Source organism: Corvus hawaiiensis, chromosome 16 (assembly GCF_020740725.1).
Source record: "Corvus hawaiiensis isolate bCorHaw1 chromosome 16, bCorHaw1.pri.cur, whole genome shotgun sequence".
NCBI lineage: Eukaryota > Metazoa > Chordata > Aves > Passeriformes > Corvidae > Corvus > Corvus hawaiiensis.
Window position 1 is genome coordinate 1,841,683 of NC_063228.1, and position 17,074 is coordinate 1,858,756.

At 40.8% G+C, this 17,074-nt stretch overlaps 1 protein-coding gene across 2 annotated transcripts in view; it reads left to right on the forward strand.

The window, feature by feature from the left end:
• MOSMO (modulator of smoothened) overlaps positions 1-16,546 on the forward strand; it is a 31,256-nt gene extending 14,710 nt beyond the window's left edge. For both annotated transcript variants that reach the window (XM_048320933.1, XM_048320934.1), the window contains 2 exons: positions 5,838-6,050; positions 12,693-16,546. In XM_048320933.1, coding sequence (XP_048176890.1) covers positions 5,838-6,050; positions 12,693-12,877 — 398 coding nt within the window. In that variant the 3' untranslated portion in view covers positions 12,878-16,546. The remainder of the gene's footprint in view (positions 1-5,837; positions 6,051-12,692) is intronic.
• The last annotated feature ends 528 nt before the right edge of the window (positions 16,547-17,074 follow it).

A 17,074-nucleotide genomic window follows, 5' to 3' on the forward strand; every position in this document is an offset into this window, starting at 1 on the left:
AAGGCATAGCTTTTCCCTGGATTTTGGGAAAGGCAGAAGGGAGAGCCCTCTGTTTCCAAGGAACTAGTACCTAGACTATAGAATTCATAGAAATTTTGCCCAAAACAAAATACATATAAATAAACCTAAATAAGTCATTCTCTCTTCCCCCTTTGTATAGCAACATCACTTCAAGTGCCTCTTGCAGGAAAATAAATTCCATATGTAAGAATGGGAAACATCCCACTTCAACTGCCAAATTCCTTTGATGACTTTGAAAATTTTCTTCTTGGAAGTCCCTCCTCCTTGTTTGCTGTTACGGGTAGGTGCATTGGAACTATTCTTTCCGTGCTGTGTTGTTTTTTCCTCTCAGAAATTCCTCAGCTATGCTTCGCTCACTTTGTAAGCAGTCTTCTGTCAGCTTGGTTGCAGGCAAGGAGCAGCAAACATGTTAAAGGCAGGGTGGCCGAAGCCAGCTTGATGGTTATCCTTAACACTAGTGTGTGGAATTAGTCTACCATGACCAAATCACTGTGTTTTCTTTAGACCTTTCAAGTTTCCACTTGGATTGGCAACAAGCTACAGCTGTGCTCATTGCTGCAGCCTGTTCCTCTTAGATGGATCTACACCTTTTTCCATTCAAGTTTATCAGCTCAAAACCAAGCTGTCCTTGTCTGTGGCCCAGTGAGAGTTACAGGGAATGGCTTAACTGCCCTTAACTTCATATATGTCATTCCCTGGCATGTGACTGTTACCTAACCAGCAGCAATAAATGTTTTAGTGTGCCCAAATAACACAGCTCCATGTACTGTGCTCATTACTAAAACATACTACTTAGCAGTGTCCTTGCCACACTGGCAGTGCTCTAAGATTCATGTCACCAGCACCTCATTAAGAAACCTCTAAACTCTGCTTTTCTGCAGTACGCTAAAGAAAAGTATCTCCTTTGAGCAGAAGCTTCCAGCCGCAACTGGCATTTCCAGCAGCATCACCCCATCTCATCAGGACAATGAGGGAGGGAGAGCAGGTAGCTCTCTGAGGGCAGTTCCATGTTTTAACCCCCTCACAAGGCATATTGGCCCATAATATTTATTTAATGTTAGTATTGAGCATTTTGCTAAGGATGTGGTTGATGTATGGGAGGTAGAAATAAGGAAGCTATTGTTGAGGAATATAAAGGGTTGCAGATGCATTTAAACCCAAGGAAGAGCATTTTCTCTACAATGATAGGAAAGAGTAAACACATTTTCAGCTTGGGACAGTAGGGGATACAGAGGAGGAACAGGTACCCCAGGCTGAGCAAGAGCAGTTCTGAGCGTTTGTGCCTTGCATGTTCATGTGCCAGCATAGCTGCTGAGCTCTGGGACCTTCTAACATTTGAGCCCCACCTCATTCACTGCATCTTGCTTTTACCGTATTAGTTGTTTCTTGTGCTGTGGTGAGCTCCTCATGGCAGTAGCACCTCTCCTGTGTCCATCTGGCACACTTGGTCCTGCATGTCCTGGCACTCAAATAACAGATGAGCAGTGAACATCTGAATGGCCATTCTTATGCTGCTGCTTTCCAGCCGTGCTGTCGCTGTGCCACTTTTAATAATTCAGAAGTGATGTAGAGGAGGGGGAGTTAAAGGGCTGCAGCAATCTTTGTTTGTCTCTGTAGAGTGTGATTCCTCCTTGGTGGCTCTGTAGTTACCAGGGAAACAGGAGAGGGATGGCAGAGCACCGCGGGGCTGGAGTGGGACTTAGGGGTCGGCTCCCTGGCAGCTGCACATCTGCACCAGGGGGCAAAATGAGGGCTTGCCTTTCCTTGGTTTGGTGCCTTTCCCCCTCTTTTCCACAATGGTTTTGTGAAACTTAATTGTTAAATAGGTGATGCTCCCTAGCATTGGTGTATTTGTTGAAGAGTCTTTTTATGATTGATTTTAGTAAAAATATGCTGTGTTGGAAAATGAGCATTACTGCTGGTGGTTTGGAGGAGTTGGGTGATCACAGAATCTTTCTCTGAAATTAACTGGAGTCCTGGTTGTACACAGACTGTCACTACTGAGAGGTTGTTTAATGTGTTTGAAATGCTTTGGCACTTCAGGGAATACATTTACTGGAAAAGACTAAGGACCACTTCAGTAACATTTGCTCAGTGCAGCATTCTCTGATTTGATAAAGGTCAAATTTCATTTTTAATAATTAGCATATCTATTCTAATCACCTCCTGTTCTAGCTGTACTGACCTGAATAATGCCAGTCTTGGAAGTTTCAGGGAGAGAGGCAGATGAGAGGGGGGGAGCAGCCCCTGCACCTCGGGGTTGTCACTGTAGCTCCCGAGGGCTGAGCCATGCAGGCAGGGGGAGGTGGGTGGGCAGCTGTGTTTACTCCACTGCACATGTTTAGGGCTGGATCCATCTTTCAGCTGCCTAATCTACTGGCATTAGCTGTGCTGTTTGTTCCATACCTGTGTTAGGTGCTTAGATTTTCAGCAATTATGCTGAAGTAGTTCTGAGAGGATGACTTAAAAACCTTTTTCTTACGCATCAGTGGAACTTGGTGATTGGTTTGAGATGGGCTGTTGGGCTCTTTAACTACAGGCAGAAGGACTCTGCAATTTCCTATCTCTGTCCCTCTTTTCAGTGATCGGCTAGAGAAGGTGAAACAAGATTTTCTGTAACAAGTTTGTTTGTTTGCAGCTGACTGGCAACTGTTTGCTTGATTGCTTTAGAATGGGGGAGAGTAAAACACCGTATAAACACACTCCTCTTTTGAATTTCATGGCAAATAAATACTGTTTTTCCACACCAGAGACTTATTTTGAAGTCTGAATTCAACAGATTTGTCACTATGGGACGAGCCCTGAGGTTTCATTTCCTTCTGCCCAGTTTATGCACATGAGTGAGGTATTCATGTATAGTCAACTTAAAGTTGAACTTTAACTGAATTTATGAGCACATAATGGGGTTGATTTTCCAGTTACCTTTGTGAAACCTTCAGAAATGGTTTACAGACCTCTTGCCCTCCATTTGCCTCCCTAGAGTCTGCACACTCAAGGTTCAAAACCTTGAATATGGAGTATATCTACTTCAGATTCATAATCCATAAAGCAGAGTTAAGAAAAAGTACTGTGTATATGCTAGCAAGGTTTTAGCCATAAAGTTCAGTATATTTTCTCCAAAATGTCAGATTCTGAAATTTAATTCTGACACTTTAAAACTCTGATTAAAAAAACAAACAAATAAAAAACCCAAACAAACAAAAAAACCCCCAACCCAACAAACCAAAACAAAAAGCCCCACCAGGGTGAAACAATACACTTGGGCACCAGAAGTGATGTTTAGGAAACCATCATCTGAATAGTTTCTTGCAGCTATCCTTGTGTATTAAGAAGGAATGCTACTCTGGTACTCACAACTCAGAGATTTTTATTTTCCTTTTCTTCATTTTCAGTTCTGTGTTTTTTGGTTTGGGAGGGGTTTTTTTGAAAAAATCTCCTTTTGGTGTAGTAGACGTTGATAGTAAGAAAAATTGCATTGAAAAATAATAGTTCAAGATTAAGTTCTCTTCTGTTTCCTCTAGATATGGCACTCCTGGGCTTAGCTTTGGTTCTCTGTGAATCTGACATGTTAAATGTACTCTTGTTAATTGAAAAATGTCTTCAATATAAACTGCAAATTGCATCTACAATGATGCAAAGATGAAATAGTTGTCTCTTGCTAATACATGCTCATCTCCAGCAGCTGTGTTTCAGTTAAGACACAAAATGGAACCAAGTCCAGCAGAGTCACTCCTATCACCGTTGCTTTTGCCAAAGTTAAAAATGCACTAAATTATTGTCACTGAAGTCAGGAGAGGTCTTTGAATTCAGAAAACATCTATTGAGTGTATGATGTCATTTTTATGAAGTCATTCTTTGATTAGAATTGCAGTTTAGAGAAAACTGACTTCTGCTGTAAAGATAGTGAAATTGTTGTTAAATCCTAGTCTTGCAGTGATTGGGATTAATTTCCTGTTCTATGATGCTGCAGTGAATAGCCTCTTTATCCCCAAACTACAGGAAACTGCTCAGTGTTTTGTATGAGGTTCTGCAGTGTGTGTGTTCCAGGGAGCTTGACTTTTAAGGACACAGGCACATCTCCCCTCTGCCCCAGCAGCTGATGTGCAATGAAAACACTGCAAGCTATGGAAGAGAAGCAGTTCATGCAAAACTGTACTGTGCAGGTGAGGAGCTGTGCAGGACTGCTTGTGTAACCCTGGCTGAGGTTTGTGTGATCCTGATGCACAGCAATGGTGTGGTTGCTGTGTATCTGGAGGAGAAAATGTCAACTTTATTGGGTTTGTAGTTGTTCAGTTTTTAGCTGAAAATTCATCCCTGAATCTTTCAGTCAATGGATGTGTAATTAAAAGGATATATTTGAATAAGACTGAAATTTTGTAGTCTAAACAAATGTTGCAAGAATATATCAACAGAACTGATGATGGTCTTGATTCTTCTCATCCTCCTGGGATGTGAAGCAGTACATCTAATAAAACTCTAGACGCCTAGTAAAACATGATCTGCTGCCTCCTAACCCAACAATTCTAAGCTCAGAAGCTGATTCTGCTGGTACTCATTGCTGAGGTGTGAGCAGAGAGGATCTGTAGAAATTGGCTCCAGGGTGCCAGGAGGTGCATGCTAGGACTGGTTACCCTTTTGACTACTGGCTTTCTCCTTTGTTTCGTGGTCTTGTTTTCCCCAAAAAGAGGCTAGAAAGTATGACAGATGTTTCTCCCTCCAACCTAAACTGCTAAACCTAAGCTTCCCAGTCTTACTGTAATTGTGTCTAAGTTGCCCTCTTTTTATTTGAAACAGGTCAACTAAAACAATATTTACTTGAAGTAATTTGTGGAGAAAGATGTTGACTCTGAAGCTGTCCACTGTTGGGTTTTGCTCCTAATGTAGATAAAGGATAATTGTGATTATTTAGGACAATAGTTCAGAAGAAGGGATAAAATTGAGAAATCTAGAACTTGATGTTTAAGAGACATTGGAAGAAATGGATCTTAATCTTGCCAGTTAAAGTGGGGTTAGAAAGATAACTTCACTATTAAAGCTCACTAAAAGCTTCTTTATGAGTCTCAAAAGCACTGACTTGGATTTAAAAGAAGTTTTTTTTTTTGTATAATTTAACAGAAAAGACATCATTTTGGTTAAATCTTTACGGTTCCTGTACCAATCTTATCCTTTTTCTAGGATCTTTTTGATAGATCTTTTGTACAGATATCCCAGTTTCTGGGTACAGTAACTCTTGTTAACAATCAAAAGGATTGATCAGTCTTGCATGGAGGGACTCTTTTTAATGAATTGTTGTCAAGAAGCAGGGGGTTTTTTTAATGTTTTTAAAATCATATTTGAATCAAATGCAGTTTCTGCTGCAAGGTTCAGAGGCTTCAAGCTGTGTTTACAGATGAGGGGGAAAGATATTAGACAATTAAAGGCATTTTAGGGGGCTACAACTCATTTTGTTAGACTGTAAAAGTATTTCATCTTGCACAGATGAGGGAGTGATCCTCTATGCAACTCAGCTACCACATTAGCAGATATTGGCAGGCTTTATTACGAGTGCTTTATCCCTTTGATTAGACCTTGATTACCACTCAGGAACCAGATACAGCTTGCAGCCATCTCACTTCAGCTTGTGCAAGCATGTGATGAAGGAACATGCAGACAGATGTTTATAGCATGCCCCCCATCCTCCGTGTTTGAAAGGCTTACTAAGGTTCATCAAAGAAAGAATCCCTTACTTTGGGGCAATTCTGAGCTGTGGTTTGCAATTGAGCGCCCCTCAGAGAGGATTTTGAAAGTTTACTTGCCTCTCTGCTATGTATTTTCAGGTGCTCTCACAGTTGGCCTTGTGCGACAGTGTCAAACCATCCATGGACGTGACAGGACCTGTATTCCTCCACGGCTGCCTCCCGAGTGGGTCACTACGTTATTTTTCATCATAATGGGAATCATTTCACTAACTGTCACATGTGGCTTGCTGGTGGCTTCCCACTGGCGAAGAGAAGCTACTAAATATGCCCGCTGGATAGCTTTCACTGGAAGTAAGTGACCTCAACTGCACAGTTGACCTGTATGCAGGATAAACTGGTGGAGTCTGAAATAACACCATCGTGTTGGAAAGGAGCAAGTGCTTAGGGCTCCTGCTACGCAAAACATTCCTTCTCTTTAAATATCACATCTGAGGGAAATATCAGTCTTCAGAAATAAAAGGGTTGGTATCTTAAGTGACTGCAATTGAGAGGGAATAATGGTGTGAAAGAAAGGAAGGCCTGACCCCTTTACCTTCCTTGGGCAGTGCCATTAATTGACCTAAGAAAATGAGCAGGGATAGAAGAGTGGCTGTAGTATTTCATACTTCCCCACTTGAATATATCCAGGACTTAATCCTAGCAGCATGCAATTACTGAAAATTCCCTCTCTGAGGCAGAGGAGGCAGTTGGTACATCTGAGGTAACCTGTCCCTTACTCAGGTGTCTTGTGAATACCTCGTTCAGGGTTGAGGCTGGTTCAGTCCTGCTTCATGCTCACAGCAGCTGCTTTATTCAGAGTATCTGCATCCTAATTGGCTATGCAGGAGGATTGCCCACTGCAGAGCATCTGCTGTGCTTCACAGCACTGAGACTTCTGCTTCCAGAAGTGACCTGCAGCCGTGCTTTAGCCGGAGGGAGGAGTACCAGTGCTTTTCTGCCTCCCCTCATTCTGCTCTGCGTGAGCACCGGTGTAATTCCTCACAGCTGAGCCTTCTCCAGCCCTGTATTTGCACACAGGGAAACATATCCTATGGCTACTTCAGTGCAAAAGAAAAACAGTTGTAATGAGCAAGGGGAATAACTTTAAAACTTCCTTTTCTTGGTGTGTGTTACAGGCTTAGCCCAACTGTGAAATGGTGCCTTAATGGTGGGGATGACAGCATGAAAAAGCTCAAAACCTGAGGGCTTTTAAATTGACTTGAATTATGACAAACCACTAAAGGTAGTGTGAACACTAACTAGAAAATGCAAGTTTGTGGTTTACATGGGCATAAATAAGGTTTAATGGAACTCTGTGACATCTAGTGATATCTAATACGAGTAAGATTTAACCTTGTTTTTGGGAAGGCAATAGTATTAAAAGTGCTCAGCTTCAACAAAGGTACTTCACTGAGGCACTTGTACAATGAAAGCCATCTTTCTGACAGCGTTGCTACACAGCATATTAAATTAATAGTGCAGCTCTTGCAGACAGTGGAGCTATTGAAATGCTGTATCTGTTGTGATTGACTTTCATTTATTTTCCAGTGAATTATTAAAATAGCAGACCTGAGTATTACTGAATATTCCATCCCAGCTTTTCCAGCGCACCTGTTTATCTAGACATATTTATGTTTATCTGATATATGTGGGTGGGGTTGAAGCCAAAATGCCATATAAAGTTAAGATGCTTACAGTAAGCTGGAGTCAAAGCTCTTGGGTAAAGAGAGGGGTTTGAGTTCTAGATATCAGTGTTTTTCTTAAATATCTCAAATCATCACACCCCTGCAGCTTTAGTTTTCTACAGCTGTGATGATTAGTTCAGCCAAAATGTACCCTAAAGCTGTTTTGTTTTGGGCTTTTTCTCTGGAGATTTCTTTAGGCTCGCAACAGGTTCATTATTAGATGTCTCAGTATAAAAGGACATTTTTATTTCAGCACTTGTCTTCTTGGTATGAGATGTTTAATAATGAAACACACTAATTTGTTCTTTTGCAAGTCAGAATTATTCATAATTCTATTAAGATATGATCACTGCATTGCTGAAATTATAAAATTCAATGTCTCTGGTGTTCTTCTCCGATACATACAAGTCTGTGACCTTTGCATTCCTGTTAACAAAGATGATGGGGACTTATATCTGTGAACTCACTTGTTAGGAAAACTAATTTTGAAAAATAGAAGTGAATGGAAGGAAGAATTCTAGATTTTTTCAAAAAGTTGTCGAGAGTGACTTCTGTGGTTCACTGGATGAAACACAAATTAGTAACCTATTTGTAGGTTAGTAGTAGGAAATACACAGCCATGTGGAATCAACTTGGAATACCATGAGCAGGTCCTTCCTGTGAAGTGCCAGTGCTGTTTAGATGAAAACATGTGTAACTCATTAGAAGGGGGTAGGGAAAACTTCGTATTTGTATTACATCTCATCTGCAAGTGATTTCAAGACTCAGTGGCCTCGTGCAGGCTGCTAGCAGATAGTCTTCTCACAGAACTTTCTGAACACAACTCAGGACATCTATCCTGGGCAGGCAGGGAAGTCTGCTGGAGCTTCCAAGGGAAGCTCTGGGACTGGCAGCTCTGTTCCTTCAAATGCAAGGGGGTCTGGAGTAAATATCTGAGGGCAAAGGAATCCTCTTGCTCATCCCTTCCCTTGCAACTCTGAGAGCAGCAAAGAAAGCCTGGTAAGAGGTCACTTTTGCCCAGTTCATGCTGGAATTTATATATAATTGTATAACTTCTATTTTTCATGGAATTTTTGCTTGTAATCTTGTCATCTTTGATGACTCCAGATCTTTTCGAGTCATACCTATAAGTATCAAGTATTGCTGAAAGTGTGGCCTTGTCTATCGTGTTCAGCTAAGAGAAATGCAGAAGACAGAAGTTTGATCTGTCAGTTCTCTTTCCTGCATACTGTATACTTTCCTGTATCCTGTGTACTTCCTTTTCTGAAGGGATACACCCCAGAGGGTATTTACAAGCACAGGATTTGCCTCATTCCCCAGTTGTTGGTGGGTTTACTGCACAGAAACTTATCCTTCTGATGTCTCTGCAAACAGCTTTGTGGAGAGGAGGGATATTGCTGTCCTCCAGGTCATACTGCATGGGTGACAAAAGTCTTGTAAATGTGAAGGTTTTCCTTCATTTTTTGTAGAGAAGAGTCTTTCAGGAATCAGTATTCCTACTGATGTGATAGGTTTGTCACTCTGGGCATAGATACTATCAAAACTATGACTGGTGTTTCAGTAGTACCACATTCATACAGTGTGATGAAGAGTGGGTTCCTTGTTGGTGTTCACGTGTGCACTACCCAGGTTTTGTGTGTTTCTTCAATGGACAGGGTGTTACAAACCCACAGCTGTGCCTGGTGTGTTGGTAGCAGGCAAAGCTCTGATGAGCTGTTCCTTTGCTTGTATACCAGATCTGCCTTTTGCCATCCCAGCTTCTAAATCATCTCATCACTAACTGTGCCCTGGCACATAGTGACACAAGTTGGTAGCCAAAAAGTAACCTGGTTTTGGTATTGTTCCACGTCTCTGACACTGCTCTTATTTTGCTACCTCTACTTCTTTTTTTCTGTACTGCTTGTTTTCTACCCTCGGTTGAAAAGATAGCATGTGGTGAAGGTGTGGAAGTCTCAAATGTTGTAATTGTCGTGGTCCTTAAGACAAGTACTGTTAAGTTCCATAATTAGAAACAATATTCAGAGCTTATTCCCTGTGGAGGTCACATAGGTGATCTCATGTATGTTATTATAATTTTGGCTATTGCAGGAATTCACAGAGCACCCTCAAGATCTTTTTACGTCTTACAGATTTAGGTCTCTTACCATCTGCTGCAACTAGAAAGAGAATTAATTCTGTGTTTGCTACTACTGAATGAGGTGCTTCTCTGAGATTTATCAAGGGAGAAGACGCTAGACAGAAAAACCGTATTTCTACCTTTTTTCCAGCAGTTACCAGATGGTCTGGATTTAGTTTGGTTTTTTTTACCTGAGGATTTAAAAGTTCATGAGCAATAATGAACTGCTTTTTGGAATGCAAGTAAAAATGGGGCAGGATAATCACATCCTTAACTAACAGTAGCTATCCTGTGAACATCTGGTGCTCCCCAGTGCATAAAGTGCTTCTTGAGTTATTAAAGATTTGTACCAGGTGCTGCTTTCTACGTTATGTGTCTCTAAAGAGGCAAGCAGATATTACCGTGAGCCCTCTGAAGACTAGACCTTTTTCTAAGACTGGATTTCTTTTGAAGTTGTCATTAGATGCTCAAAACAATTTCAAGCTAAAGAATTACAAGAACTAATTGGTTTTACAGCCACCATTCAGATGCAGACTAGAAAGCTCTTCTGTGCTTACATGGATCTGCTCAAGAAACACATACCCATGCTTTCCTCAGATGGACTCAGATGTTTGAGATACAATAGAAAAAAAAGAAAGCATTCTTTAAGGATTAGATTGTGCGGCATGGAATTACATGGACCAATAATCATGTAGATTAAAACTTTCTTGATTTGTTTAATGTTTAACGTCTGGTTGCTGGTTCTGTTCTAACAAATGGCCTAACGAAGTGGCACCGAGCAGGAATGTGGTAACTGCAGTTGCCAGATGTTTTCTGTTTGTGCTCTTTCCTTTCCGCTTTGAAGAATCACCCGATGGTGCGGGCACAGTGCGAGCGAGACACGAGCCCCCTCCAGTGGAATATCTGGGTTTTCCTGCTTGGCACTGGCAGCCGAAGGAAGGATCCTGGTGCTGGCTGCTCTTGGCTCAAGGTGTCGTGAAAGCTGCTCTTGTGTGTTTTGGAAGGCAAGGAGCAGCTGATGTTCTGATGTGGATTGTGCTTTATGGAAGCATCCTTCTTTGTTTATGCCCAGGTCCTACTTGGACACTCTGAATTCAGATTCATCATGCCCACAACCAGTATCTTCTAGAATATGAATGTTCTTTCCTCAAAGCTGAGACCTGTGCTATGGAAATCATAAACACTAAGATATAAAATATGTGGTAAACTGTTTTTCTTGGATAAACATGGAGTCCATTAAAAATGGTTTTAGTGTGGGCACTGTAGCTGGATAAACTGGAGCATCTGTATTTAGTGAGGAAGAGCAGTAATGAAGCTACATTAAAAAATATTGATGCTGCTCCAGCCGGTTGTTTCCTCATTTGTAAAGACTAGAAACTTTGTCCTGGTGAGGCCAAAGGGGACAGGCAAGCTCCTATTTTATTTTACATACTTTTGGAACAAAAGCATCTGCACCACTTCTGACTTGCAGGGGAGACAGTGATTAAGTTGCTTGCCAGTGGTTTTTAATGTTGCTTGTTTGACTTGTAAGGAGGCTCAAGTAAGGAGCAGCACCTCCAGGGTTTCTTCTGTCTTGTAGTGCTGGAGAAGAGAAAGGAGAGACAAGGTCAGCACCTGTGTCCCTTGCTAACAAACTAAAAGCAGCAGCCTGTATTAACTGGAGAAAGCTGAAAAAATCAGCATATGATGCACTTTGTTCAGGCAGGGGCATTGTAACTTGGCGTGAATTTTCTCTTTTGTGTGGCCAGGCTATAGGCAAAGTGTGTGGACTAGGAGAGGCTTCAGTGTGAGCTGTGCTTCATGTTAGAAGATGTTGGTATGTGGATTTGTGGGGTTGGTGAGGAAACAGAGCAGGTTCAGCTCCTCTCTCCCCCTAAATCTAATTAGTCTTGGTTGAATAATAGGTATTGTGGTGCCATGTTCCACTCACAGCAAATAATGTCTGAAACAACAGTGAAATTCATAGAAGTGAAGTAAGAGTAAAGCACTAATACTTGACTGAACTGGTAGAATCAGATAAAATTCTGTTTTATTCTAATACTGATTAAAAAACCCCAATTGTGTATTCTTGCATATGCAATCAAACCAATTCAAAAGCTAATCCTTTTTATTGTGAAGAGTATCTTGCCTCTCAGAGGAGCCATATTTGGAAGTCATTCCCTTGGCTGAGACAGTAGAGTCCTGCACAGCTACATCCAAACTAAACAAGGTTACTTTTCCAAAGATGTGTTACAGGAACACTGAAGTTGTCATCTGGGAAACAGCAGTGGGTGTTCTCTCCTGGATTTGATCAGGATATTGAAATATGCTGTGAGGAATCTTGGCCACTATTGATAATGGAAGGCCTGTGAAATCCATAATGTAATTCTTTAACAGGAGTTCTGGATTTCTTGTACTTCTACAGAGTCAGTTGCAAAACCAAAACATACACATAAGTCTAACTTTGAGGTGAACTAAAAACCCTAATTGCTTGGTCTCTTTGTTCACAGAGTCTGGATTTAGTTTTTCACTAAGAAGCTTGGATTAAACTGAATCAGAAAACTTTCATTTCATTGTATTCCAATGGGAAATTCTATGGCTGTTTCATTATCTAAGGAAACATGCTTATAACTTCAGGAAACTGGTATCTTTTAATCTTAAAAGAAATGGTAATGACAATCTGAGTGTTTTCCATTTTTAGCAAAACTTTTACAGAAAAGGAATCTGTGAAGAATGGGAGAGGGCAACTACAGTTGAAAAATACAACTGATAGAGAAAAAGTTTCTTCAATGTCGAATGTTGCTTCATCTTAACTGGGCAAAATGAATCTAAAATAACTGGAGAAGAAATGACTAAGCTTTGAGATGGTGATAGAAGTATCTCTACCAATTTTTTATTCTGTAAAGAGAGTTTATGATCTAGTGAGCAGAACTGAAATTACAGTCAAAATTGGGGACTTTTAGTCTTTCTTGGGAGTAGATGAGGGATGTTTTGAAAGTGACATAAAGCCTACTCAGTCATTTCAAGCAAGTTATCAGCTCAGATAGCTCTGATCTCAGCCCTTCAGTTCAGTCAAGATATTTTGCTTGTTTTTCTGGAGTGCTCTATGAATGGGTAAATATTTTCACTTTAACACTGCAGTGACTGTTTTTTTCTTTTCTCTTTTCTTTGCAGTGATTCTATTCTGTATGGCAGCCCTAATATTTCCGATAGGATTTTACATCAATGAAGTTGGAGGTCAACCGTATAAATTACCCAATAACACAGTGGTTGGGTCTTCATATGTACTGTTTGTCTTATCCATTTTCTTTACAATAGTGGGACTTCTATTTGCTGGCAAAGTTTGTTTACCTGGCTGATGAATGTCTGGACTGCAGGACTTTATTTTGGAAAAGAGCAAGACATCGGAGTTGCATTCTCAGGAGGATGCCTAAATCAGACTATCAAACACTGACTGAAAAGAGGAATGCTTTGACTTGTTCTCACTATGCACTTTGGATGAAAAAAAGGAGAGCCTTTCCCATAACCAAATACAGACCACGTTGACTAATCTCCTGAGCATACTTTAATGCAGTCAGGTCTGCACTGTGATAGGAACTAATGAAGAATGCTTTACACTGAGAAGCATAATGCCCCATGTTACTGAACTGTTCCTGTTTTTAACGTCTCACAATTTGGAAGTCAAAGTATTTATGAACCTTGTGGTAGACCAGAGGGTTGCGGAGGAATTCAAGTGAGGCTGGCCTCGCTGTTTAGGAGATTAGTATTTTACATCTTCCTTCTGATGAGCAAAGCCTTTGACACCAATGTGGATCAATCTTGCATTACTGCACCAAGAAGCCAATAGATCAAAACATGTTCCCAATGTATGTAACAGCAAAAAGACATACATCCCCTCCTCCCCCATAAGCTCTAGGAAACACTAAGGAACATTTTAGAGGGGGATTTTGTCCTTATATTTATATAAATATATATATAAATATATATATATTTTGCTGATGCAGTATACAGTGTGTGTGTATGTGTGTGTGTGTGTATATACACATATGTATATATATGTATATACACACAAATGGTTCCTGGAAAAGAACTCAGAATGCTTTGCTAGCAAAACACTGTGGTGTGCAAAACTAGAACTCAATAGAAAAAAGCCATTTTTCTGAAGGCCACATAGCTGAGAGTCTTCAGTTTACCTCATTCTTTGTAGCAGCCCTTGATTTTAACAGTTTTTTGTAATAGGTACAAACGATCCCATGCCTTTCTAGGTGCAATTTTAAGTTAAGCTAAAATTCTTTTTATGGTAATTTATTTGTATATGAGGGTAGAAGGTGAGATCATGTCATACCTTAAAATCCTAATTTTGGGAAACTGACACTATTTAAATTATTAGCAACTGTTGTACGGAAATCTCTTTTTCTACTGCTTTGTTACATTAGCATTCATACATGTTCAAGCACAGCATTTTACCATAGGTAAGCATTTTCTCTAGCACATATAAAATGCAATGTTTAAAATAATGCAAACACTGTTCCACTGCAAAGATGGATGAACTTATTTTACCTGAGTATTAATTCATCTTTGCCGAAAAAATGAGCAATATAATTGTTTAAAAATGTATGCCTTGTTTAGTAAAGTTGTAATTTTAAATGTAGATTTAATGGCCACCCCAATTTGGAGTAAATACTCCTCACTAAAAGTAGTTTTATTTTTCAACACAAGGATAAACCATTGAATCCACAGACATCTTAATTCACTACTAGGTTGGTGTTCCAGGGAAGCTGCCTGCACTATCAGTATTTGTTTTCCAGTTAATACATAGTTTACCTGAGATTCATTCTGAAAACAAAAAAATTGTCTGTTTTGAGCGTTGTTTCATTGAGCTTACTAGAGGAACTGCATTAATGAATAGACACTCATTTTAGAATGAGGTCTTTGTTAAAATAAAATCAGCAGTTTCCAAAATGATCACTTACCAGATAAGATGGAGTATTTAAAAATAACACAATTTGCACAATTATTTTAAACTCTGTGCCATTTAGACCGTAGTGGGTCCCTGTTTGCTCCATCTCTTCCCTCTCCCCCTCACAAGGTATTTTAATACAAAAAGGTTATTTGTTGATGTATTTTTTTTTTCATTATTGACCAAACTTGCCACTGGTTTCTAAGTAATTTTTTTTTTCCAGTCAGCTCATTTACAGGTAGAATGGAGTTTTAATGGATCACTAAATTTTTCTAAAGTATACTAATCTGTAAATACAGCCAAGCACTTACTTGGAAGTCATGGTTTAAATATAATTTGGTTCCTAATTTAAGCCTTCATCTGCATGGGCAGTCTGAGGCCCCTAGCAGTGGAGGTAAAAGGCAGGGTTCAACTGCTTGGTATGTGTTAAAATTTTGGTGTTATCACTACTGTGTCCTAAGATAAAGTATTCACTAAAAATGGGATTATAAATTACTTTTTCAGAAATGTTACACTTGTAAATAGTTCAAGATGTTGGTAACTGGAACACAGCTGGGGGGTGGGGAGAATTTCTCAGCTGCTAAGATTTCTTTCCCTTCCTGCCCCTCCAATTTACTTATTTCAGTTATTGTAACATCATGTGGATTTAGGCTTCAATTAAATGGATCATCATAATAATAATAAAAAAGAAACACTTACCTTGGAGCATACCCAGACTGTGGTTGGCTGACTGGAAATTGATCTGATCTGCCAGTGCTATTGCTGTGAATTATTAAATGTTAGCAAATGTTTAACAAATAGGTTTATTAAATATTTGAGCATTTCAAGTCCAGAAATAGATGCAGCCAAATGCATTTAAAAAAACCCGACCCAGTAATTGAAGAGACAGCTGTCAACAGTTGCTTTTAATAAGGTCACTAAGTACTATATAGTACAGTATTAATTTATAGCAGAAAATCATATCTTGTAAACTGTATATAAAACACTGTTTTATGGTGCAATCATTTGTCAAACTTATGTCTGTTACTTTTGTTTTAAAGTTGTGTGCATTCTTTTCATACCTAAGAGCATCACTGTAAAATCTGCTGAAGACTATTTATAGGTTTTATTTGCACAAAGTTCTGTTTTGAACTACAGGAAGTTCGTATTGAACATGCCTAAACATCTGTAGACTTTTTCAGTTCATGAAAAGCAAATGTTTCCATATGAATCTTCTCCAAAGGTAATCCCATATTTGTGTTGATTGTTTACATAAACTTTTCTGATTCTGCCAGCCATTATTTTTTAACTTTTTGAAGGACAGCTCATTTCATACATTACTAGAGAATTCCATTTATTCTTTTGCTTCTAAATCCTCCCAAAGGTTTGATGCCCCATCATAATGTAATTTGTGCACACTTTGTCATTTATTTGGCTAATAAAATGTAAGATTGGAAACTGCAAAAATACTTTCAGAAGGAAAACTAGTAAATTGTCCATATAAATCTTGTTATTGAGCTCAGCTGAAATAATTGCCTGGAAGCTGTTTGGCTCAGACCTGGGGAGGGTGTGCTTCCCTGAACACACCAGCCTAACAATGTAAGGTGGTTTTCCCCCTGTTCATCCTGCTGGAGAGCGATGCCAGTGTCCCAAAGACACGGGCAGTGAGTGTGCCACAGTGCCGGGCCCGGCCTCGGGCTGAGGTGATGCTGCCAGAGCCGGGCCCTCCTGCTGTCCCTGTGTTTCCGAGACCTTGTTTAACCACTCCAGAACACAACTGTAGGTTCCTGTTTGCCCCGACACAGCCACAGGAAAATGAAAGCTGTCCTTTAAAACCTTTGTGAAGGATGAACATAATGAAGGAAGTGGGTGTCTGCAGGCGGGCTGTCCCGCCTGGGCTCGAGGCCGGGCCCGCCGCCTGCGCGCCCCGGCCTTTACTGAGGTTGTTTTCTAATTGGTTAGAGCATTTTTTTCAATTAATGATTTCCGAACAAATGTTAATACAAACTGTATAAAATGAACATAATTTTCTTCACTTGTATTTTTGTTATTGAGCAAGTTTATCAAAATAAATTGTCTACTAAAGCGACTGGCCCCGGCTGCACAGACTGGAACCGGCCCCGCCCCGCACACAGGTCCCCCCTCAGGTGTCCCCCCTCAGGTGTCTCCCCTCAGGTGTCCCCCCTCAGGTGTCTCCCCTCAGGTGTGCCCGCTCAGGAGTCTCCCCTCAGGTGTCTCCCCTCAGGAGTCTCCCCTCAGGTGTGCCCCCTCAGGAGTCTCCCCTCAGGAGTCTCCCCTCAGGTGTGCCCCCTCAGGAGTCTCCCCTCAGGAGTCTCCCCTCAGGTGTGCCCCCTCAGGTGTCTCCCCTCAGGAGTCTCCCCTCAGGTGTGCCCCCTCAGGAGTCTCCCCTCAGGTGTGCCTCCTCAGGTGTGCCCCCTCAGGAGTCTCCCCTCAGGTGTGCCTCCTCAGGTGTGCCCCCTCAGGAGTCTCCCCTCAGGTGTGCCCCCTCAGGTGTCTCCCCTCAGGAGTCTCCCCTCAGGTGTGCTCCCTCAGGTGTCTCCCCTCACGCCCGGCAAGCCCCTCGCCTCCTTCCCACCAGCGCCCTCAGGCGGCGGGA